Raw genomic sequence first — 26,392 nt, 5'->3', positions numbered from 1 at the left:
TGTAATAGTTCTAACATTATGTCAAAGACATATATGTAATGTGTTGCAGAGTTCGTACTGTATATATGTCTGTATCTATGTAGCTTAATGACCTTCTTGTAATCCAAAATGAATAGGAAGCTTTTTTGCATGGACGTTGGCAAGAACACACACAATTGTGTATTTCCTGCAGGCCTGAAAATAGCACGTGTCATGTCCTCCCAGAGAGCTTTAAAGCTGTGGTATACAGAACCAACTTCAAGGAGTAGTGTTTTGTTAAAAATAAATAAGTGAAGCCTTTTGGTTATTATTGGGGCATATCTGTGTCTTTATTTGCATACTAGCAGTTGTGGTGCATTACTGTGCTATAGTATAAATGTTTGTGTGTGTGTGTGTGTGTGTGTGTGCCTGGCTGGTCTTGTGCGTCTCATCAGAGCCAACGGAGCCGGAATGGTTTTGTCCAAACTGCAGTTATCTGAGGTCTTAGCAGGGTCCCTTTTGTTTGTGGCCCAATGTAACAAGCAGAGGACACATTCAGTGTCACGACACTGTTGAAGTAGTCACCTGTTGGGCTAAAGAAATGACACCCTCTTAAGTTAAGCTGAATATACTGCATGTTTGTTTGAGTGTCCAGTGAGAAGCTAACTTGTGAGACTCATCTGGAATCATCATAACATAATCAAGATATTTTTTTGTGGCTAAACCAAACCAAACCTGGGAAAATGGTTTATTTACTACATTTAAATACTCTACCTCATCTAGTGCCACCAGCTGGTCTAAATTTTCACTTCCTGTGTGAAATATAACATCTGCTGGATGAAAAAAAATGTTGGTTCCCAGATGATGTATACAGGGGTAAAAGGGTGGCTGTGGCTCAGAAGGTAGAGCAGGTTGCCCGTTAATCAGAAGATTGGCGGTTCAGATACTGAACCCCAAATTGCCCCTGGTGGCTATTCCACCAGTGTATGAAAGTATATGAGCATTATTTTCTGTTTGAGCACTTAAGATGATGATACACAGAGCAACCTTTAGAGCAATGTTGTTGGGCAATGTTGCCGTCAATGGTAATGAGTAAAGATGACTACCGTAATCCCTACTCCCGCTGACCCGCCACCCCACCCCGGCCCACCGCTATCCATTCAAACATAGTCGGTCTTGCCACTAGCAAGATTGGCCAGCAACATTGCTCAGAAAGTTGCACCATGTATCATCAGCTTGAGGCTCAGTGTATAAATATGTGTGAATGGTGAATGCGATGTAGTGTAAAAGCGCTTTGGTGATGCCCTGACTTTTCTTCCAGCACCCATAGTGGCTGACATTTGAGGTATTGCGTAAAATGGCTTGTCAAATATATGATGGATTGCCATGATGCATGATACAGGTATGTGCCCCCTAGGATAAATTGTATTAACATTACTGATTTCTTAAAGGTAAAGATATAATCAGATTTTTAGTTTAAAACATTAAAAGAATTAACAAATATTATGAAATGAATGTGAAGAAGTAATAGCTCTGACATTATGTCAAAGACATCTATGTAATGTGTTGCAGAGACGTCTGCTCCTCTTGACGTCAGACGTCACTCTAGCTTGATTGACAGGTCGCCATGGTAACAATCTGTCAATCACAGATTGTCCCGCCCTGTGGCATACTCTGCTTTATGATATATTTTCATTTAAATGGGACCATAATTGACTAAATAAACATCTTGCTGTATTTTAGAAGACATGAAACTAGTGATTGAGACCATAAACTCATTAGGAAAGTTTCCACTAAGGTAATAAAGTAGGTGAGAAATAGGGTCATTTTACCATTATTTCTAATGGAGCGGGACTTTGCAACCAGAAAAGTCGCACCCTGCTGGCCGTTCGATAGAATGCAGGTTGAAAGGACTTCTGTATTGCCCTCACTTCTCAGACCTGAAGCTTCCCGCTTGGTCTTTCCTGATGTCATATGCTGCCTCCTCCTTTTTTTTTTAGTAGCGAATGCAAATGCTATTCCCATCAGCCTCAGCTGCACATTGCATTTAGTGTGAATATGCAAATGTAGGCAAGCTAACTAAAGATACGCTTCATTAGCTTGTTAGCATTGTCATCAAGAGCATGTTAGTATGTTGATGTTAGCATTTAGCGTCACTGCCTTTCCCTAAGGTCATTATAGCCCCTGATGGTGCATTTAGGAAGACAAAGATATACATAAGTGATTAAGTTACAGCCTATAAATTGTAGTGTTGTGACCTGCTTGGATTTACTAAATCAAAAAATCTGTATTATATTTTCATGCAGATATGCATGTCAACATTAAACTCAAAGGTTCTGCATGTAATTTGAGACATGGGAGGTTTCATATAAAGAGACATATCAGTACATACATGGCACTGTGTCAAACTTATTTTGGATTCTGATGCATGTTAGTAGCGGCAAATATAGAATGTGCCCTGCCTACGTTACAGGAGCTACTCTTGTGGTACCAAAGTTTGTCATTATCAACTGCTGCTTAACGACCCGCAAGTCTGTGTGTTTGTGTTGGACTGATCTCAGGATTAACCCTAGCCAGAACTCCCCCTGCCCTTCACCCTGTAATGCTCCCCTCTATACCAAAATGGATTAGCCACTTTCTATGTATGTGTGTGTTCATAAACATGCATATGTGCAAGCTTCACTTATATTTTAGTTTAGATTAACACTTGTCCTAAAGGTCATTGTAAAGTTGTGCTTTGTTTCCAAATTTTCCACTTATTCGGCTGTTGGAAAATTATCACACATTTACTTTACATTTACACTCTTACAAACTTGGGTATAAAAGCGATCTGTTATCACCTTATTGATGCTAATATTCTCCACCATCCACTTTGGCTAGTTACTAATTATCATCAGGCTGGCTGGTTAAATAGTGACCGTGTGCCCTATTTGTGAGCTATATAGTGAAAGAAAGGGATTTTGAAACAAATTTTTAAATTTTAGTTTCACTGCCCAGATGGCAGACTGGACTACATTCAGCTGCCACCAGTCTGAGTGGTGGAACACCACCATGCTGTGCGAGTTCCCCAAGCATGAAAGGGAAAAGGGAATTAATTTCAACTGAAGGAAGAGGTGCAGAAAAAATACCCAAAGGCCCAGAGAAGAGGGTGTGGGGGTAGGGGGCACATATAGTCACAGAGAGAGGTAAAAAGACAGGCAGCTGAAGTGAAGGAGTGAGGACTGAGAGTGAAGGGAGGAGAGGTGGAGAGAGCGAGAGAGAGCTTTATTTCCTGTCCTCCATGAATAGGCAACATATTTCTCTGGAACATTCCATCCTCTGAGCTGGCCCGGCCTGTCACCAAGACTCAGGGTGCCACACTCCTCCCCATCTCTGCATTTCTTCCCATTACACACTCTCTCTCTCTCTCTCTCTCTCTCTCTCTCTCTCTCTCCTTTTTCACACACATCAGTCGCTACTTGACTTTGTCCTTCTCTTCCCTTTCTATTGCCATTTTCCCTCAAGTATTCAAAATCTTCTGATCAGACACTGAAAAGCATCACAGAGTAAACTTCCACTCCTCCACCTCCTTTATTCCTTATGGCAAAATAGGATTGAATTCAACTGGATTACACCAAACCTTTGTATCTGTAAATAGCCGATTACAGGATCAATTACAGGATAAGAAACAAGAAATTTCCACATTTACAGAATCTTGTCATCTCACATTGCTGCTTCTTACTGGATTAATAAATGAATGGTTCAAATGATTGCAGAAGAGGATGTGGAGACATATTTAGTAATTGAAAAACAAACAGAAGATATTTTGGGAATGCTTAATTTGGACTGCTGGCGTTAAAAATGGATTAACAAAAAGTGTCTATGTTGAGCAATCTGTGTTTACTACACCTGCCCAATTTAAACCGAACCCCGTTCTTAATTATAACTGACCCAGACCCTGGTTTAATACACACTGTTATATCATATGACGCTTATATGTAGTCACTTGATAGAAAGTTGAGTATAGAATTATGCAATCCAAACAAAGTGAAAGCTAACAAGCTTTTTATTGGTCAAATATTTCCAGCTAATTTGCTTAAATGGCAAAGAGAGAAAAGTGCACACACACATATTATGCACATAGTATTTATATTGGCAGCAAAGTCAAGTGCTTATACTTAAATAGGCATGTCTCTTATCAGCTTTGCAATCTTGTTTATTAACATGCAGCTGGTTAAACGTACCCTTCCAGAGAAAGCTCATCTCACTGGATTGTTACACTGCTCTAGAAATGTAAATACAAAGAAACTGCTCTGTGTGGGAAACAGCCTGGAGGGACTGGTTATGTGATGATTGTTTAGTTTTATTTGTGGGATTTTGGGTGGGGTCATCTTATCTAGCATCCTATTCAGAGGTCCTGTTCTACTGTAAGTGTGTGTGTGTGTGTGTGTGTGTGTGTGTGTGTGTGTGTGTGTGTCTTTCTCTGCAGACACTCTGGCCTGCAGAGAAATAAGGGTTGAAATGTTGACAATAGAAAGCAGTTAATGTCATTACCATGTGGTGATCCATAACTGAGGCTGCTAAAAATAGAAAATGGAAACTCAGACATATGTGCTGTGTAAGTGGGGGGAAAGCCAGTTTTTGAAGTAGCACTTCAAACTTTAATACTGTCAATGGTGTAGCACTAAAAATGGGGAAAGTGTTGTATTTATTTTAAAAAATGTTTTGAAATAGCTTCAAATAATGCTGGACCGGTCAAACGGGCCGAAAAGTTAATTTCAGACTGTAAACATCAGCTTCCTTACAATATTTTTAGCTTATTACCACATACTACTTCACTTAACTGTTACAGTAAAACCAAACACAATGCATGACAAACTTCAAACTGATCTGAACCAGCACGTTAAGACGTCACTGCTTCTTATGTACTTGTAAGTATTAGCTGTGAAATTTGCTTCTGCTGCTGTCTCAGAGCAGCGCTCTCTCATCACAGACGTGTCAGACACCAACACACGCAGGGGTCTACTCCTCTTTAAATTCTTTTAAAAATAACCTTTTGTCATATTTACTAAAACTGTCACTATATCGTGACAGCAGTACATGAGACAGATAATATGTGGAAAAAATCAGTTTCCTCTGGCTCCTCTTACTGCTCCTAATGCCATTCAACCAATCAGAGCCAGTGTGTCAATCACAGCTCATGCATACACTGCGCAGCCCCCCTCCGTGTACGGCTTCAATAGTTTTGCAAACACAATGGCTGAGAAACACCAGCAATGAAAGAACTGCCCATCCCTCTTTTTCTGACAACAATAAATACTACATGTCCTGGCTCTACGCGGAGCTTTAGGATCATTATGTTAAATGCCATGGTGTTCATATCGACAAGTGGCAAAGAGGCATGACGACAAACAGTGGGGAATAACTTTTGAGCAGCGGTGCACTAGCCTCTCATTCCACCGTTGTTGCAGCTGTCCCTGAGGGCCTGCGAAGCGTTGGAGGGGCGTCTTTGAGAAGACTCTTGGCGGGACTCTCACCATGGAGAGCGAACCCTATGGGGAATGAGGTTTCGAAGGGCAACTGGCTCCTGCTTATGGGTTTGGTGGGAGGGGCTTAGCGGAGTGACACAAGTAGCAGAGAGAGACGCAGAAGGTTTTGCATTGTATGTTCAATTGATACTGACTGCTGCTTAAAACATGTTCAGTATTACACAGACCCCCCCAACCCCCCCAACACATAGACACAGACACTTTCCTTTCCCACCCTTCCTCCTCCCCTCTTCCTCTCCTCTTTGTTCTCTCCCTCGCTAAAGAGGAGAGTGAATTGGACCTTGTTTTCAATATATATATATATATATATATATATAAAACTGGTCATTTAAAATTGTGACTAACAGCTTTACTCAAGGAGTTTTTGGGCTGGTCAAATTGAAACGCTTCAGTTTTTGAAGGCTGTGACTATTTAGTGCAGCCCAAAACACAGCTGGTGTCATTTTGAGAGGCCTAGAAAAAGGTGTGTGTGTGTGTGTATGTGTGTAAAAGCTGTAATTCACATGCCGTGGCTTAAAATCCAACCCTAACCTATAGAGATCAAAACAAACACCGCCATGCACTTAAGTCAAGATTGCATCAATGCCTGCGTTTGATGGAATGTGAGTGAGTGTTTTCAATGTGTTTTTCTCCTCAGCTGCACTCACAGTGTCCCTGAATGGAGGTTGGTCTTCATAGAGAAGACACGCCCATTTTCCCAAATATGGAAAGCAACATGGGCTCTTAAAGGGACCGAAGTGTGTGTGTGTGTGTGTGTGTGTGTGTGTGTGTGTGTAAGCTGAAACACAAGATCCTAAATAGCAGTGCTGCTTGATGGCAGGAAGTCCCCATTATTACAGTTTTTACAGGCTTGGCTGTTAAAAGGAGGCTGTGCCACGACAGAAACTTAGCCTCATTTTAATCTCCCCCTGTCTCTCTGTCAGTTTATTTTCCTCTGTCTATCTCACCATCTTCTACCTCCCCCCCTCCCCTCTCTCTCCTCTATCCCCACATCGCTATATTTGGAGGTACGTAGCTGAAGCTGCGTCTCGTTTTTCAAACCTCATCTCTGCACACTTTTACCGTTCACACCCATGCACCAAAACAACTGTGACATACTTCCACACAAATCTATACAAACTGCATCCATCTATACATACATGCAGAATGGAAACAGTTAGTCAGTTAATCAGCAGACTGATCAGCAGTCATCAACTATTACAATAATTGATGAATCATTACAGTCAATTTTCAAGCACACATTTGAAACATTCCCTCCCAGATGTTAGGATTTGATGTTTTATTTGTCTGAGATAGTTTTGGGCTGTTTTTTCTGAATTTGAATATGTCACATTGGGCTCTGGGAAATTATAATGAACATTTTATAGGCTTAATGACTAGTCAAAGGATCTAGAAAACACAGGAAGAGAGTAATATACTGTAATATAAAATGCTTCTATTTATGAATTTTATTTATTTGTGTATTTATAATATGAATTGGTATGTTGCTTGTTAAATAAAGTACACGGAGTCATATTAAAGTGCATTGTCACAAATTAGGATATTATCCAACATATTGCATTAAAAATTATATGTGTATTACAAAAATATAAGAACATGTTCATCCACTTTCTCCAGGTACAAAAAATGAAATGCTCATATTCCCAATTAGGTTGGTAGAGCACAAATTAGGTAGCCAGTATTTACTAGCATTTGGTCTGGTGGTTGCAGGTAATTTCACGTCCTCCCTTTATGTCCACAAAGAAGTTTTTGTTTAACTACCAGAAGGAGCGTATGACAGAAAATACTGGAAACCATAGATGAACCACTTTCAGATAATTATTCCATTTCTGAACATAATCATCAAAACAATTGTTTCAAGGTCATTAATAATGATTTGTTAACTCAGCCTAGTGTTAGTGTCACATTTATTTAAATAACCCTAAATCACACGTTATACATGCTTTAGACGTGACTTATAACACCCTATATACTTAGACCCTTGATTTGGTGAAGGAAAACCACCACAAAACTACGTATGTCATCTGCATGTTTCTGTATGATGAAGATTAGATGGCAAAGCAGCAGCAACTGGCAAATTTCCATTGTTTTGGAAACAGACACAAGGTAGCACAAATAGAAACTGAACAGGTGATAGACGATGAGAAGTCGGAGAAAGACAGTGACAGAAACTCAGGCACAAAGAGACAGAGAGCTATCAACATGTTTGTCTCACAGGTCTCGACCAGCACACATCTGATAACACGTCAGCCCTGGCTTCCTATTTAAGGATAAAGCCTAACCGGGTAGGTGTGAGTTTGTGTCTGTGACAAGAGGGTCAGGCTGATGTTGTGTGTGAATATGTGTTCTTGACAGCTTCAAGTATGTTTTGTGCACAGTGCTTTAACTGCGTGTGTGTGTGTGTGTGAGTGTAAGAGAGCCTATACACAGGTGTGTGATGCTTTAACCACGGCAGTCTGTTTGAATTAGTTCTTGCCTAGTCAACATGCTGTTCTTTATTGGCTCACAGATGGCAAAACACACGCACACACACACAGCTAAGGGCTGCTCCTGGTACTCAGCTGATAAACTTTTTCAGATGCTTCATTCTGTATCTGTACTCCAGCAGCAGATAAGCCTTCTGCTTTTGTAGGCTTGTGAGGGCTATAGGCGCTGTGTACATTTCACACATGTGGATGGCAAACTATGGGAAGAAGTAACACAAGTGATACACTGTACACAAAACATGCTTGAAGCTGTCAAGGACAGACAGTTAAGACACGCACACACTGTTGGGGGAAAGTCCTATTTGGTCGTTCTCTTCTGCAGAACAGGCCAAGCAGGAGCATGTGGGTGGGACTTTGGATCCTTGCGCCTCCTCCGTGTTTTCACTCCCTCCCCCTGACCAATCAGGACCTCAGGCACTACAGCTGACCCCCCTGTAATCTAGCCAATCACCTTGAAGCCCCCCCCCTACACACACACACACTCCCCCCTCCTCTGTATGCCTTCACTGCTGAGTGAGCAAAGCATGCCTTGCTCTATCAGCTGAGAGGAAACCCACAGAAAGAAAACAGAGAGAGAGACGGAGAGGGCAGGGTTGAAAGGAGGGGCCTGAGAGTAGATAGAGGAAGAGAGGAGAGCTAGAGGAGGAATGGGAGGAGAGGAAAGGGGGAACGCTAGCATGTGAAGAGGCTTTTGTATTCAAGATATTTTGGAGGGGCTGCGAATGAGAGAAAGGAAGAAAGAGGGCAAGGGGGGGGGAGCCTGAGAGAGAGAAAAGGAGAGGGAGGGCAAGAACGAGATGGGTGGGTGGCGAGTTGTTGATGGGGTTTTGATGTGTATGTGTGACGGTGGAGAGAGGTAGACAGGAAGAAAGCAAGATACACTGAGAGTGAGAAAGAGATAGTACAGGCCTCCTGACAAAGCAAGCAGAGGGAGGCAGCACAAGATGTAGCTGTCTTTCTCAACATTATTCAGGAGGAAGGAAGCACTGATAGACAAAAAAACAGCCAGTTGAGAGAGAGAGAGAGAGAGAGAGAGAGAGAGACAGAGCGAGAGAGAGAAAGAAGGCAGGCTGACCCAGTGGAAACACAGAGGACAGAAAGAAAAGGCAGCAGAGTCATCCATCCAGCTACCAGACAAAACAGAGGAAGGAAGGAGAGAGACTGAGAGTGAGACAGCGAGATAATCCCCATCTTTCTAAGAGGGTGAGTGTCACAACTTCTCCTGCTGTCAAGTCAAGTGTATTAATGTTGCTCCCGTTATACTGTCAGTTGGGCTCGAGTGACTCAACGTCTCCTAAAATGGCCACATGAAAGGCAGGCAGGCAGACAGACAGATAGGCAGGCAGACATATAGACGGAGGGAGGCAGGGAGAGACAGAAAGGCACCCCGTGTCAAACCGCATTCTCAGCAACTATGTCACTGAGCCAGCTTAGTTCAGATTGCCATGACTCGCCAGCCTGAGTACTGTATGCGTTTGGTGTAACACTGTCTCGCTCAGAGGTTTATCAGTTTCAATCAACGAAACCTGTCTCCCTTTTTGTCTTTCATTGCTACTTCCTGTCTTCTGCCTTTGTCTGCAACTCAAACACACTCGGCTGTCATTCCATCCCCGTATGCACAGCGACATCAGATTTCCAAACTCTAGTTGGCTCCTGTAATCTAATCAACAGGTGATGTTAGCAGGAGCACATACCAACTTTTTGTGTTAGACAATGTGTGCATAAGTGTGTGTGCCTGTGTGTTTATCAGCCTCCAGGCCCAGTACAGTCCTGGGAGTAGCTAGGGTGGGGTCTCTGCTAAAAGCTGATGAGACAATCGGGTCATTTGGGAGGCTGCTAACTTCATGCTGACGCTATCACACCTCTGTTATAGGCAGGGTGTAAAGAGAAGAATGAGGACACAAGGAGGGCTGAGTGTAGCTGAGCTGATAGAAACACAAGTTTTCACAAAAGACTGATTGAATTTGTTACCCCACTGACCCCAAATGCCCTCTTCTCTCTTGTAAGGGGGTAGTAGGTGCAAAACATAAAAGGAGACATTCACTGTCAAGTTTGCATGCTGTGCAAAATACATCATTGCTTACTGTGGCATTGCATTGGTGCACACACAGTGTCTCTATGAAGGCCTCTGTCACTAAACTTATTTATTTATTAAAGGGGGATGGAGACTGTCAAAAGTTTGCCATCAGCTGTCCAGGTTGAAGTTTTTGATACGTATCTCTGCATTGGAGTGAGTTAAATCCAAACATGGAAGAAATTAACATAGAACATTCACGCTTTTTTTGTTTTGTTTTTTTACTGTGAAAGTTTTCCTAAAAGGGAGGAAAAACATTTGGTGAAAATGGTAGAAATTTTCCTCAAGAGCCAGATGCTTTACTTTATCAAAGTTTGCAACTCTATTGGCTAATTAGTGGTGTATTATAATAAAACAATAGCATCTCTAAACAAGTAAGGCAAGTCCTTGTAAATTCAGAAGGGTGTAAATAGAGCTGCTGTTTTTCTCCCGTAAACAAGATGGAGTAAAGCAAATGAGAGCATTCAGGAAAAAAAAAATCTGATTTATGCAGTGGTTGTATTTGTTTCACATTTGATAAAGACCGTAAACAATCCCAAGTGTAGATTCAATGTAATTGATTGTTGTATTCCCTTTTGCTATATTTATTTGAATTGTTTATTTTGTTGAGTGTTTCTTTAATTGCTGAAAGACAGAAAGTGATAGTGCTTTTAATGCGGTATGCGTTTGTTGGGGGGGGGGGGTGCGTGTGTGCATGTGCACGCCCAATTCGAGTGTTGTGATGAATGTACACAGGCCAGATGTCAGGGTATTTCTGAGGAGAGGTGCTGGCTGTGCGCTCTGCCCATACATTTTTACTGAGAGCTGGTTTCTTGGTCAGAGGCGTCAGCAAACCTCCTAATGACATGTTTATGTATACTTTTGTGCGTTTGAGTGTGGTTCATTCCACCCATGTGTAGCATTTCAAAGTTTACAGGGAGCCACAGGGCCCTAAGTGTACTTTTGTCTGTTTTGCAGATGTTTTTGCTTAACATACTGATGCTGCAGTCACTCCAATGACTGATGAGTGTCTTAGTCTAACAAGCTCTTAATAAGTTATTCAATAGAACAAATAACCCAGTTTGTGTGTGTGTGTGTTGCCTTTGAGTTAGTCTTTTACTACCAGCACCACCACTCTCATGATGATGATGATGATGATAATATGAAATACCTCCTGATGTGCTATAAGTCATCTGTCCCAAGACTGATGGCCATTGACCTCATGACCACAGTCTTTCTTGGCCAAAAGGGTGCTCATACACTCATATCGACACACAAAGTTTCTAATGTGCAGACGTGTATGCATTTTTATGAACACACAGACACAGACTGCACATATTTCCTCAGCAGCTAAACATCCTCCTTGAAGGTCATGACTATCTCCTGAACAAAATGTTTTACCTCCACAACAGGCATGTGTCCAGTCAAAGGCACTGAACACTTTGACCTCAGTCCCTACACGTGAGATGATGTGAGTAAGTGCGCTAGTGTTATTTGATGCTGATGCTTAGTTTGGGATGCCCTGGTGAATTTTGACTGTTATCTTTTCCACAATAAAAGTCAGTAGCCAGATCAGATTTTAGACTGGAAGCAAAATCTCCAAGTAAAATCTGATTCCTGAACAGTGACCTTTGTGTTATCTTTGTACATACAAATTCTCCCTTAACAGTCCCATCTCATTTTCCCATTGTTGTCCTTGGCTTATTTCTATTGGAAAATCATTCCCCAGGTTTGATTATGGGCTAATTCCATATAAATATTTTTTGGGTGCACATGACTCACTCATTTGATCCAGATCTAGGTCTTCGCCAAGACAAAATGCATTGTTATGTTTGTCTTGGCGAAGACCTAGATCTGGATCAAAATGAGTCTTCACCACTTTACAGGATCTTGATCTCATTGGGTACCTGTGCCCAAGCAGCCTCTGTTATTGTTTTTCACTTTTTTTCCCCCTCGTTTGTCTTTATTTCACCCACACACATTGTATTTCCTCCTCCTTTGAACATGCAAATGAGCATGACCTTATGTTTTTGTGTCAATGTGACACTTTTTGAAGTTGGTCTTGTATTGAGCGAGCATGCTGCAGTCAACAGCCCAATCAAAGTATGTCCAGATTGTTATTACAAGTGTCTGGCAAAATTATGGAAAGGATCCCTACAGAGACGGACCTTTTTTAAAGAGTAAGATCCTTTTTGTTTAACCAGAAAAAGTCACTGTAACACTCCTGTCAAAATAACCAGACTCCCTTGACAAAAATAGTAATTTTACCCATCACTGCCTTGATCAGTTAGTTTGTGTTATTGTGTGACTTTGGTGTTTTCAACCCTTTACAACAACAAACAACAAAGTCACACAATTACACGAACAAACTAACCGACAGAGACATTAGAAGAAAAGCAACTCTCATGTTCTGCAAGGTAGAATTACTGTTTTCATTAATGGAGTCTGGTGGCTTTGCCGAGAGCGACAAAGCGACTGTTCTCTCAATACTGGACCATTTTCAATAAATGTCCAATTAGTCAAATAGACACAAAAACATGGGAAAATAGGGTTAGTTTGAAAAATTGAGAAGCCTTCTAAATACTGTTTTCTGAGTACCACATACATTCCTCTGTGTAGCCCTGCTTTTAGCATTTTTTATTTTTTTTTTCTGAAGCAGTTATTTGTCCACTGGACCATTTTCAACTAGGCATATTTTATCTGAAAAGGTTCACTAATAAGCACGGAGGGTTGCCATTTGGGACAGTTTAATTTTTAAGCTATGAGCTAACAAGTCTTAAATGCTGGTTTATGCACTGTAGCCATGGATACTCTGAGTTGGCACCGACACTGGGGAGATCTTCCTGCTTTATTTATACCTTCCTCAAGATCTTTGGATGGTCTGTCTCTCTCTCTCTCTCTCTCTCTCTCTCTCTCTCTCTCTGTCTGGCTGCTTCCTTCACATCAGGCGTTTCCCATTCCTTTGTCATCTCATCATTCCTACTCTCGCTCTCTCTTTCTGAATGATTGCTTGCTGCTCCACTTTCAGATATGCTGCAGATGTTACATTGACATTGCACCTGGATTGCCAATGATGCTGATTGCATAATTGTAATTTTTGCTGTTGGCGGTTACAGATTTGCAAATTTACATTTACTCATTTGGCAGACGCTTTCATCCAAAGCGACTTAACATTTGAGGAACAGCATACAATCATCACTAAAGCATCAATTTACAATTCAGCAAAGAAATGAATGTGTGTGTTAGGGATGTGCCATATCATATTGGTTATGATATATTATTATAATTTTTAATATGATTTAAAAAATCGTATTGTGATAATGGCAATATTCCATTTTGTTTAACGTGATGACTCATACTGTCGCACACTGAAATAAGTATGGCTAAAGCAAAAGTAACATTCCTACCGGCTCCACAGTAGAGGAGTTTGTTCTAAAAAGAGGACCAACTTCAGTAGTGTGGTAGTGGTTTGGTTACAAAAGATGTACTTCAAACCATGGTAATATGTAAGAAGTACAAGGAGATTGTAACAACAAAAGCAGAAGCACCCTGTGTGTGTGTGTGTGTGTGTGTGTGTAATTAGTTTTTTCATATCCTTGACTGTGAGTAGCACACATTCAAGTGTGCGCAGATCAAGTGCATTTTACACAGAGCACATTGTACTTGTAGACTACGGGTGAAAATGTCTAATTGACTAAATTAGGTGCTAGTGTGAGTGTAAACCAATACTGTGTTCAGCAGTGCAGTAATGGTGTGTTTAAGTACTCAAGTCTAAGCTAGCACACAGGCCCAGCAACCTGAGGCCTTTCTTGGGGAGAAGCCAGAGTGTTTCTACTCCTCTGTTGGCTCCTGGATCAAGCCTGAAAAGGGATGGGCAGCCTCTGCCAGCCTCCGGCTCAGCTAGTTCAAAATAAGGTCAGAAATCAAGTGGGATCTAGCAGAGAACCTTTGGGTACTCCCAGTGAGCTCTGACATAGGCTGTGACTATAAATACTCATTGCTGACTGCTCTCCATTCTATCCCCATCCCCCACTCCGTGTCCGCCCCTGGGCGCTCACCCTGGAGACTTCACCTGTCTTCAGGAGGGAGGGGACAACAAGAGGAGGTGATTCTTTGTATTGTGCTAATTGAACTCATACGCCTTTGACATGCTGCCTATCTTTTGTCATTTGACTTGCTAATAAAATAAACAGATATCCCTGTGTGACTGGGACATTTCTGGTTTGGCCCTGAATTTTGGGAAAGGCACTCATGTGTTTGTGCATATGTCTGCGCAACCTGGGTTCTACCAAAGGTAGGGTTGTGTGACTGCATTGAAACCATATGACATGTGTGTAATTACAGGTGACAAAGACTTCACTCCTGACATCCTTTTTTAATGTATATAGGGGGAGTGGAGGGTCAGTCTGTCTCTTTTTTTCCCCTTTTTATGTACTTTTGTCTAGATTCCTCTCGTTCTTGTGTCATCTTTGACAGATAATCCCTCCTTTCTTTGAAGTCAAATTTAAGGACTAGAGATGAATGGAGAGTTCGGTTTGAGAAATGATATGAAACACAATACATGCTCATATAAGTATTGTCAGTATTTGTCAGCCAAGCATTTTAAACACCTGCTGCAAGTCACCTAGAGTAGTTTGATCATTACATATTTGTGAAGCAATTTGAGAATTGTATTCAGCATTCATTTCAGGTGTGTTTCAATCTAGTGGAAAATACCACAAACAACTCTCAATATCTACTTCTGTGTATCCAGTGGATCTCCTTATGCGTCAGCACTGTTTTGTCAAGATGATTCAAAAGGAAATGCTAGAGGGTGAAGTAACTGGTTGCTGTAATTTAGGAAACAAATGTATTTCGCTTCTTTACTGATTTTTACATGGGTGCCAGCAGGGTGTTGGTCAGAGTAGCTTTCTTGGCTCCTCCAGTTGTCACAGTTTACATTTCAAGTTTTGGATGAAATGTATAAGCACTTGAATCAAATTATTTTGCCTGCTTTTGGTTAATAGAACATAGTCCTTTATCACAATGTGTTGAATTTTTTGGCTGGCTGTACACACCTCATGGAGGACAGCCATTTTGTTTTTGTATGTAGATATTTTCTCAGAGGAGCATCTTTGCCTGCCTCCCCCTGCACCCCAGCACCCCCCATCGTCCTCTCTCTCTCTCTCTCTCTCTCTCTCTCTCTCTCTCTCTCTCTCTCTCTCTCTCTCTCTCTCTCTCTCTCTCTCTCTCTCTCTCTCTCTCTGCCTGCTTCATTTTCTCCCCCTTTGTGGCCAAGCACAAAGGAGCCGTTATCCTTGGGCTACCGGTTGCCATGGCAACAGCGCGCGCACACACACACACACACACATTCCCAAGTTCTGGTCCAAGTGGGTCGGGAAACGTCCCACTTCTCTTGGCCTAGCACCATTTAGTGCCAAGTTAGAACTGGAAACGTCAATTCTCTGCTCCACGAGTTCGATCCTCAACCCAGAGTGTTTTTTAACTCAAAATTGGGTATTTTGGCTATAGAAAATAAAAGGGAATGACAGGAATATTTCTGCCTCATTTAACTTGAGTACTTCAATGATGAGGGAATGAATTTATTATGGATTATTTAACTGATTTGCCTTTTGTGTTCATCTCAAGTTCAGAAACAGGCTTTATTATTGACTTCCTAACTTTTACACAGTATGTGTTCCTACATCTGTAGTGTATGTTTGGTCAAGTATACACAGGTATGAGGACGCTCGTTTGTTTTTGTGGCTTTCTTTGGGGTAATTTTGAGTGTGGACATCAATATCTGTCATAATCTTTGTGTGTTTTTCAGGAGGAATATTCTCATCTGAATGACTGTTAAAGTCAAGGCAACTGACTGACCACTGATTTGATTTGTTTCTGTCTTTCTGTCTTTTCAGTGATTCTGGGTGGAATGACCCTGTCATGATGCCACAGCCGTGCCACACCTCACGCCCAGGTGACCAAGGAGGGCGTGTCTGGCTATCAGCCCATCACAGAGGCAGCCCCAATAGAGTTATTTCCGATTCTGGTTCAGAAAAATTTCCTCTCAAGAGCCTCCTACATCGTTGACACTCTGCCCCTCTGGTAAGTTTTGCCTTCAGGATGGCAACTTATAATTTCAGACCATTCTATACTAAATGTCTTTCTTAAACATACAAATGTAATGCGGTTCATGTAAACGAATTACATATAACTTCTAAGTATTAAAACAAATTAAAACAGTTTTTATTATTGGATATATATATATCCAAGATGTTCATACATAAACACACTGTAGTAACTTTAATTCATAAACTATGATATTCATCATGGTGTTTGTTTATCGCATTTTCACTGACCTTTTTTATTTCTCCTCAGGTCATAGCTCCTTCACCCCTGCTTCCTCTGTGGTCTTTACTGTTTACTGTTTACCTATCTTGGTTGTTTAATGGCAGCTGCCATTTTAGACACAACTTCCAGATGTTGTGCCAGATGCAGGTTGTCCACACGGGCAGAATTAGACAAGGACGAGCACAGAGGTAAGATGCTGATCTTGGGCATTGTCTTCAATATATCATTTAGTTAGACATGAGATAACTTATGCCTTTTTATGTTCAAATAGACCATATCTATAAATATAAGTGCCTGATTTTCCCTGCACCTTTTTGAGGGCTGAAAAGGTTTTCTACAAAACCAATAGTGAAAGTCACACCATTATTTTGCAGTCACATTAAGGGAAGGAGCCAAGACTGTAAAACAGTTACACCCTGGAGTAATTTGTTATATCATCTTGTTTATCATATAGTTCTGCATGTCTTCTGAAATAAAAATAAAATGGGGGTATTCTGCACACACCTGGCTGAAGTGTCAGAGTGTCTGTTCTGAATAGTAAAACTATATATTTTGTTCCTCTCAGGTGCTGTGCAGCTCAGCTTCCTGGTTCACACTGTTTGACAACACCACAACAGGAACTATAGGACTTCCTATTCCTGTGGAACATCTTGCTCTGCCTCTTGGCACTTGTGAGGACCTACTTGACCCTGTTGCACATAAGTTAGTCAAGACTCTCATCCTCAAACATAGGAACCATGCGGCACATTCATGTGGAGTTAGCCCACAAAAAGGCTCCATTAGAGCTTCCAGCCCAGGGGGGCGACCTGCCTCCACCCACAGCCCCAACACATGGCCTAGACCCTGGCGTCAGACCAGGGGCACCTAGGCACTTTGGACAGGAGGAATTGCGGCTCCAAAAGGTCTACCAGCTCTCCATTTTCTCCCAGTTGGGGGGATTTTCTACCTCCACCGAATCCCACACTGATACCCAACAGAGGCCTGTCCGGTTGGGTGTGAAAAGGGGTCTAGAGGAGCCCCAGTTGACTCATAAGCGCCCCCACCTGGGGGACTCCTCTGACAAGGAGGCATTGGAAGGAGGGGTGCTGTGTGGGCCAGCCCCGGCTCAAGGTGTTGGGATGGGGTTAGCGACTGCCCCTGGTGGGCCTGCTTCTGTATACTCTTACACACAGATGGAGCACAGAGACTCTGAGGGAGGACTGTCACCCAGGTCTCCACCACTTTCCCCAAGCCACAACCCCTCCCGCCGCCCAACCCAGCACAATCATGACAGGCCCATTCCTGATGTTTTTGCGCCACTCTCACCTAAATCACCCCCAATGTGTGACCCACATGGGCATCTCTGTGACCAGGGCCATTCCCTCGGAAACTCAGCCAAGAGTGAGCCACCTAGCGGGGGCTACTCACTAGGTAGCCCTGGAAATGAGAGCTGTAGTAATGGCTCATCTGGAGGCCAGCCCAGCCCCCACCTATATGAAATGCCCGTGTATGAAACTCCAAACCCTGCCAGCCCCACCAGCCCACCAGGCCCTTTCTCCCCCCCACACCACACAGAGCTGCATGAACCAGGGGAGGCCACTGAGTGGGAAGCTGGACTTGAATCTTCCCCACCTGAGCGAAGTGCCACCCAGGCTGCCTCCTCGTCTAATGGCCTGGCTTCCTGGGAGAAAACTCCCAGCAGTAATGGCCACCGTCTGTCCTCTGGAGGCCACTGGCCAGCCAAAAAGAGGCTGCTGTCCCCAAGCGACACAGGGGAGTCTTGTTCAGAAGATGAGGGACCCTCTACATCCAAGAGAAGCAGGTTGTCATTGTTGGCTCCAGGACTTGGCCCGACCTCATGTCGCAGCACTGATGCTAAAGCTGCCCCTTACTGGAACCACCTGCTGCCCTCTGCATGGGACCGGCCCAAGGTCAGCACACTCATACACATACACGTCATACATCTCACTCAGAAATTTGCTTTGAGTAATCTAATTTGCCAAAATAACTACATCAGCCTATAGTTCCAAGAACTAGTTAATAGCTAGCATTCACAAGACCGAAACACTCACGGTGTACGGGTAGCTACATTGCATGTTAGCTTAGCACACAGTGAACAGTGGCAAACAGAGCAGTTGTGGTCAAAAAAGGCACAGAATCATATCAGAAAATACCTGAGGGATGTAAAGATGGAAATGGAAATATTTTGTGCTAGGTGATTTTGTTGCAGTATACAGTAAAAACGGCACATTTGCATGCAAATAATGTGCTTTTAGACCAAAAACATTCAGTCCACTGTATGCAGAGGCTTCTAAAAGGCTAAATAAGGAATAGCTGTTTAAAGTCTGTAATTGATGATAAGACATCTGTGAGCCTTGACAGTCCTGGAAAAGAGGCTGAGGCATAAATACAGAGAAACTAAGAATAAAAGTGACAGAATGAAGTGATGGCTGGCTCAGTATCACGCCACGCTGGAACAGGCTAGGAGTAGCTCCAGAATAAAGCCCATTGAGGGAGGGTCCATTGTTCCCCACATGAGTGTGCTGTCTTTCTCTTTCTCTCTCTCTCTCTCACACACACACACACACACACACACACACACACACACACACACACACACACACACACACACACACACACACACACACCCTCCCTGTTAAAAATGGTTCTGGAACTGAATTTGCCATTTTTGAACATTAGGAGGCCAGAAAGAGCTTTGAGTGTTTGGGTTTGTGGGACGGGGAGTGTGCTAATGGTGACAATAGGGTTCACTAGTTTACTAGTTAGGTTTCATACAGTGGTGGGATCATTGTGACTAGAGGTGTTTAGTGTAAGTGTGAGGGGGAAGCACAGGGAGAAACGGATGGATTTAAGAAAGATGGGATACAGAGAACAGTGAGTTATAGGAAAGGAGCGAGGCCAAACGGTTACAGGTGATATATCAGTTAATACAGGTTAGAAAAAGATATTTAAGAGGCTCAGAAAGGGGAGACGAGAGGAATATTCTAAAATGCCATCTGTGGTTCTGATTGAGTGTGATGAGGAGACGACAAGCTGACAAAGAGCTCTGCTCTGTAGAGGGCCAGTGTAACCAAGGGTTAGCTAATACCAATAAACTAACCATGAGTAAAAAGTTTGCTGTGAGAAAACAGGTAGCAGGTAGCATTGGTTTGGCTAGTGAAGAGTCACCTGACAGTTGGGTGGCCTGTACGATGAATGGCTGCCTGGAAATGGGGAATGTTTATGCGTGTGATGCAACTTCCAGTAGTCAGTGCTCTGTAAGTAAGAGGACACCTGAAATACACAATTACACATACAAATTTCTCCCACGGAAAAACACAAACACAAGCCCATTTATTCTTCATTTGAGGGTCAAATATTTTCTGTGTGTATTTAATGTTTTAACATTTCAAGCAAGTTACTCGTTTGTGAATAGCTGTCTCTGCTGGCATGAATCAGGAGATTAATAGAAGGGGGAAATAAAACAGAATTTCCTTTTTTTTTGTCTCTTTTCAGACTGCTGCAGAATGTACAAGATCAGGAAGACGGCTAAAAAGTGGTCTGAGGCTGAAAAGGTGAGTGCTCCATCAGTTTTTTATATATATATAACAAATGCCGATATTAAAAAGATATAGCGTGTGTGTGTGTGTGTGTGTGTGTGTGTGTGTGTGTGCGCGCACATGCACACGTGTCGATGGATGAGATCAGTTGAATGTCGGTCAGATTGACTGCAGCAAAGCCATAAGAGGGAAAGAAGGAGGGAGTTAGCGTAGGTTATGTTATTCTAAATTAAAGGGTTCTGTTGTCTGGACTTGAATACTCAGACACACTAAGAGGCATATGAAATTTCGGTTAAGACGACATTTTTGTAATCTTAGCCACTAACCACCGGCCTGTTTTGTGTGTGTTTGTGGTCATATTCAGTCGCCAGCTGCGCAGCGGCAGACACACAGACACCAGCCGCTCCACACGTTCCAGTTGGCCCTCATCTTCCATCAGCAGATCACTACTTGGCAACTTCGAGGTACAAATTTTATTTAATATGTATTATTTAATACCGTGTGATTTCTGTGTTGTAACTTCAGGAGACAAACGTAACTCAAAGGTGGTGCTGGTGTCCATGACATATTGACAGGCCCAACTGCAGACCCAACCTTAACCACTGTTAACCCATTCCAAGTGGAGCCGGGAACAGTCTTGTCTTTGAAGACATACACTCTGTGGCCGCTTTATTAGGTGCACCTGTACAATGTAATGCATTTCAGAGCTATTGCATTTCAGTACAATAGCTCAGCCATAAATTCTACCTTTTATGATGTTTATAATATTCACAGGCTAAAATCAAACAAAGGAAATTAAAATAATAATGGAAAGTAAGGTGCAGGGAGAGTGAAGTGTGTGTGTGTGTGTGTGTGTGTGTGTGTGTAGTAGGCTTAGCTGTTTTTCTAATTGTTGCAGAGCCTCGCCCAGGATTATTCCTTAGTGGAGCTAATTTAAAAACAGAGGGTCCTAATATATGAGCATTTAAATGACTTAAAACAGGTAACAATGTAATAATGTTAGTTCATGATTTAACACTTTACTTTGTTGTTGGCCTGCAGATGCATCTTTTTTTATTTTTTATTGTTTTCAACACTTCTTTGATTTCAGTTAAGATAACGAAATATGGATTTCACAGTCTAAGTAGGGTGTTTCTCTGATTTTACGGCCAAAGTTGACTCAGACTGCAGCCGTAAACCCTGCCCGTTTTACAGTTTTAGAGTATTAGAGAGCCCTTGGATGAGAGCACTTTCATGTATCTTCAACAAAGTCCATTTGCCCTTGATTTTAACCCACATTGGATATTAAAGAGTAGTTTTAAAAGGCTCCTATTCGTCACTATATACCCCCTTCTCCTTGTCTTGTGTATCCCAGGAGTCCATACTGAAGGGACGATTCTCCCCCTCAGGCCGGATCGAAGGCTTTACGGCAGAGATCGGTGCCAGCGGATCCTATTGCCCACAGCATGTCACCCTGCCTGTGCAGGTTACGTACTACGACATCTCAGAGCAAAGCGCACCCTCACCCTTCCTGGTCAGTCTCTGTGTGTGTGTGTGTGTCTGCAAGATACTGTGTGTGTGCACTTAATCAAGCACAAACAGTAAACCAAACAGAAAACCAACTCTGTTTTTTGCACATGGCAAGTAGCTTGTTTGCTAGAAAGAAAATATTTACCTCACTGAAAAAAAATTAGATCAGAACAACTACCCAAAACAATAACAAATATAGAAATGGCTTCAACACGGTTGATGTTTGCTTGTTTCTTCAGAACCAGATGCAAAAATAGTGGCAACTTTTTCCTTTCATGCATATATCGTGAAGACTTTTCCCACATCTGTCCACAGCACTGAATATTATACATTCATCATATATAATCATAAGTCCTTAGTAAGATAGGACCAGCATTAGCATGTGAACAACTTTAGTCCTGCTCACAATTGGACACTGGGCCATTTGGAAACCAGCTGTTTTCAGTTTCTTAATTAACTTCATGCCTCATGTTGACTTTGAATTGTCTATAAAAGTGGTGAATGTCAGGCCTCTTTTGATCAGTTCTTTGAACTGTTAATTGGCATTTAATGTAATAGGAATCCCTGTGTAGCTGCCTTTGTAACTACAGCATGATGTTGTGATTTCAGAGTTAGTCCGCTTTCATTTAGTTTGTTTTTTTGTGTTTTTGTGTCTCATCAGTAGATGTAACCAGAAATTTAAATGACTATTGTAATGCTGCCCTCATACGGTTCCTCCTTAATTTTAGTGCATTTAATCCAGATCCTCATCCTGATGTAGAGGTTTACAGCTATTAACATATACCAAAGAATACGTGTTATTTCGCCATTACAGTGACTGAGGACATTTAATCAGTACCATGTCTCTGTCTCTCTCCCTCACAGGGGGTGATATCCCTCGAGCCTCTTGGAAAGAAAGGATACAGCATACCCAAAGCAGGGACCATTCAAGTGGTAAGTTTGTCTTTTCTCTCGTTCTTTGCTCAGGAGAAGGTTGCAGATAAAAAAATCTTTCAGAGATATCTCATCTGTGCAACCATAATGTTTTATGATTTTAATGACCTCAACATATTCCATGCCATCATAGAATATGTCATAAAAATCATACTATAGGGGTCATGTACTGATCACTACATAGATTAAACTGTGTGAAGTAGTTTTTTGTGGTTTAAATTTAAAAGATAACCTCTTGTATACTGTTTGCTTAAAACCACTGACAGCAGTCTTATTTTTCTTGCTGTTTGAAATGCTGACTTTGGTCGGACATCTGTTCTCAGACCTTATTTAATCCCAACAAAACTGTGGTGAAGATGTTCCTGGTGACCTACAACTTTGGCGACATGCCAGTCAATCACATGACCTTCCTGCGCCACCGTATCTTCCTGGTGCCTGTAGAGGAGGGGGTTGAGGGGAAAGGCGAGGCGTCTCCAGGGGGCGGAGTGCTAGATAGGAAGAAGATTCTCTGTTACCTGATACATCTCAGGTATGACCTAGGTTTCAGCTGTCTGCATTACTTTTACACCTGATATTTTTGTTTATGCTTTATTAGCCTGTGTTGTGGTGTCTGGAAACGTATCTCAAGATTATAATAATAACTTAAAAAGTTTAATTGTGAGTGTTACACTGTGAACAAAATGTTTATTCTTAATAATTTTATGTAGTTACACACATAATTAGCAAAATATTTGTACACTTCATTAAAAGAAAGTGTTTTACACAAACTTTTTTTTTTTTTTTTTTTTGACTTTCTCAGATTCCAGAGCTCCAAATCTGGGAAGATCTACTTGCACAATGATATCCGGCTGCTATTCTCCCGCAAATCCATCGAAGTGGACACAGGGATCCCTTATGAGCTGAAATCTTTCACCGAGGTGCCAAGAAACCCTAAGTACTCCCCCCGTGTGTGACCCCCGCCTGACCCTTTGACCCTCCCTAATGCCAACGCCCCTCCTGTGCTTCCTGAAGAGGAGGGAGGGAAACAGAAAGACTGCTAGAATGATGGACCCAAAACTTGATAAGACTTGATGAGACACGCCACATGCACACAAGACACACATGCACATATGATACAGAGTTGGTAATAGCAAAAGTCCTGCTTTTTATGCATTTATTCTCCATTTAAAGTAAAAAACAAATTGGTGAACAATGTCAATCAACCAAACACGACATTCCTTGTATTTTCCATTCACTGAAAATATATAAAAAATATTAGAAATACTAGTGTAGGAGCAGTCCAGCATGCATGCAGTCAAAAGCAGGACTTCTACAACACCTCCATCTGTACAAATAAAGAGAGTCACCGACACTGACACACACCAAAACAGACTGACAAGACTCACGCACAGCACATACCACACACGTCACAGCTGAAACACTTTCTGGTGGAGACTCTGAGTTCAGTGTTAACATGCATGCCTTGTGACTTAAACACCTGAATTTTCCTCTAGTGCCGTATCACACTGTCCTTCACTCTGCCTGCAGCTCCAACCGACTCATCGGACCAATCATTTTTCACAAATTTCGATTTGACAAAAGGCCACAAACAATAAGCACATCACTGATTGTGGGGTGAATAAAATGATTTCCCCCTTCCACTTTTCACGCACTTACACACTTTATGACCTGCGAAGGTGAGCAGGGACACAAACCCTAGTGAAAGCAAAGGCTGAAATGGAATCAGCTATCTTGATTGGATGTCTTATCATTTAACACATGATGAACAACACACGGACATGATTTGACCAAACTCAGGACGTCTGTTGTAGAATAAATTTCTATTCTTACCATTTCACCTATCATGGTACAGACCACTGTGTGCAATTCAAGCCAGGAGGGTCACACCAAGTCATGAAAAACAGGTGAATCCAGTTTATTATATGTAGCCAGACTGAGGGACACTGTGCTGTTTTTATTTTTATTTTTTTTAGATTCTGTTCAGATCAGTCTGATGTTGGATCAGGAAAAAAATTTAAAAAAAACAAAAAGCCGTAGTATTTTTAATTTATGTTTTCGCAAATGTCTTAATAAGCAATATGCTGCACAAAGTAGAGTGTGTTTTTCAGCCGGACGGGCTTTCTCTCTGGAGGGGGGAACGGAGAAAGCAAAGAATTGTGTGAGGGAAGAAATGGGAGGAGGGAGGGATGATAAGGGAGGGAAGGGTGGTGGGGTATTTAATATGAGGAAAAAGTCTATGTATATTTAAAAGAATAAACTCTGCGACTGGCGAGTAGCACCTGCGTTTGTTGTTGTGTTTGATTGACAATCATTGTGGAAATCCTACTTTTTACCACATCATTGCTGTTATTGAACATTGGCTTTCCACTCAATTACTGACCCAATTAAGGGACTTAGATGTGTTCCATTTCAAATACAGTTTCTTCAGCGTGTCATTATAAAATGTAATGTTTGCACCTAATAGTTACATTCATCATCAGAAGGAAAGTCAGTTAAGTTTGCTTTGAATCGCTTCTGTTTTGAAAAGCAATCTTCTGAGGAAGCTTACTGATAAGTAAAAACTTTCAAACCAGAAATGTGTGTTATACTACTATATTTTAGGTTCATTGTGCACCATCTGAGAATTATCTGCAATGGAAGTCCTCAATAACAAGATCAGTTCACAAAGAAAGTAGTGTTCCATCAAGCTTACAGAAGTTAATTTACAGTACACTTAGAATGAGCTTTTTACTCTGCATTAAATGGAAATTGGAATGAGAGCAACCTTTAAGCTAGAAAGTACTTCCTTCCCCTGCTTCTACAGCTCCACTGAAACTGCTCAGTGGCTAGGAACAGACAGACTTCTGTTTGTTCATAACTGTTCTGGGCAGTTCTAAAAGTATTAATGTCAAACTGTGAACGCCAAGTGCAGAACTGCTAAAACAATCAGTCTTCTGTAAATATTTACAAACTAAAAACACTGCACAATAAATATATATATATATATATATCACCAACATTCCTGCAATTCACTGTTTAAAATGTCAGAAGAATTAACTTTAAACAAGATAAATAAAAAAAAAAGATTATGACCTGATACTGAAGTTGCAAAATTATTTCATATCTTTCACTATTTATGTCACTATGTAGTTTATGTGACAAGATGGTTTCCACGATAGTGTATTTTCTAATATAGGGTTAGACAAAATCACATAAACACACACGTGACTAATTTTAGGTTGTTTGTCAAATGTTATATACTGCACCTGTCCACTATAAGAAATACAAAACATATTCTCCTATTGGGATAAATAACGTATATCTTCTGTCTTCTATATCCCTGCCAGTTGCCTTTAACTCATATATTCTGTTACTCTTTTTGGAGAAACAAACGTTTTGCGGTTTATGTGACTGATACACCTGCAGCTTGCCTCTGGAGCTCTTCCAGGTGTCTCATGTTGCTTTGAAAGCACCTTACCATGTCGCTAAATAAAACATTTAACTTCGTATGACTCAACTTTATAGCGGTGTTTGTAATTCAACAATCATCAAGAACCAAATCTTTTTTATGGAGAATAAAGGCTAAAAATAAAATGAACCCACCCACCTCTCTCATCCACAAACGCACAGTTGTTCATTTAAACAACAGTGCTACCCCCAAGTTGTGCTTCTGCAGCGGCTCGAAGGGCTCAGATGGGTGTGACTAACACTGAAAACTCTAACCAGAGGGGAGGGAGTGGATAAAACCAGCAGTCCCTGTGTGTTTACAGGAGACTTTGAACAGGAAAGAAAGAACCCATGTAGCCAAGCTCCTTCTTCTTCCCATATCTCTTAGTAGCCTTTTCCCCCTTCCTTCATACCTCTTCAATATACATGACTATTACCTAGGCTTAACAGCATTATCATAAGGTGACTCTGAAATAAATTACCTTCTGAGTCAGGCTGATTTGACTTGGTTTGTAGCTAGAACTCACTCAGTTTTTGTGACAGCAACACTTCAAATCCCTAATGCTGATTTGACCCATATGAATGTCTCAAAGCATATTTTGACCCCTGGTGGCAGGAGCTAGTATTGCG

At 41.6% G+C, this 26,392-nt stretch overlaps 1 protein-coding gene across 2 annotated transcripts in view; it reads left to right on the top strand.

Moving 5' to 3' along the window:
* Positions 1-24,614, top strand: part of LOC119892090 (protein FAM214B) — a 29,819-nt gene extending 5,205 nt beyond the window's left edge. Inside the window, exons 1-10 of one of the 2 annotated variants that reach the window (XM_038704183.1) lie at positions 8,650-9,175; positions 15,923-16,109; positions 16,383-16,543; positions 16,921-18,265; positions 19,851-19,909; positions 20,259-20,358; positions 21,249-21,407; positions 22,268-22,336; positions 22,660-22,865; positions 23,136-24,614. In XM_038704183.1, the coding sequence (XP_038560111.1) occupies positions 17,093-18,265; positions 19,851-19,909; positions 20,259-20,358; positions 21,249-21,407; positions 22,268-22,336; positions 22,660-22,865; positions 23,136-23,289 (1,920 nt within the window). In that variant the 5' untranslated portion in view covers positions 8,650-9,175; positions 15,923-16,109; positions 16,383-16,543; positions 16,921-17,092 and the 3' untranslated portion in view covers positions 23,290-24,614. Of the gene's footprint in view, positions 1-8,649; positions 9,176-15,922; positions 16,110-16,382; positions 16,544-16,920; positions 18,266-19,850; positions 19,910-20,258; positions 20,359-21,248; positions 21,408-22,267; positions 22,337-22,659; positions 22,866-23,135 lie in introns of those variants that run through there. The other variant, XM_038704182.1, reaches the window with a different exon arrangement.
* The last annotated feature ends 1,778 nt before the right edge of the window (positions 24,615-26,392 follow it).

This window comes from Micropterus salmoides, unplaced genomic scaffold (genome assembly GCF_014851395.1).
Source record: "Micropterus salmoides isolate LMB-PRFRI ecotype aquatic unplaced genomic scaffold, ASM1485139v1 Ms_hic_scaffold_7, whole genome shotgun sequence".
Classification (NCBI taxonomy): Eukaryota; Metazoa; Chordata; class Actinopteri; order Centrarchiformes; family Centrarchidae; genus Micropterus; species Micropterus salmoides.
The sequence above is the reverse complement of the archived record's forward strand: the minus strand, read 5'-3'. Positions and strand labels throughout refer to the sequence as shown.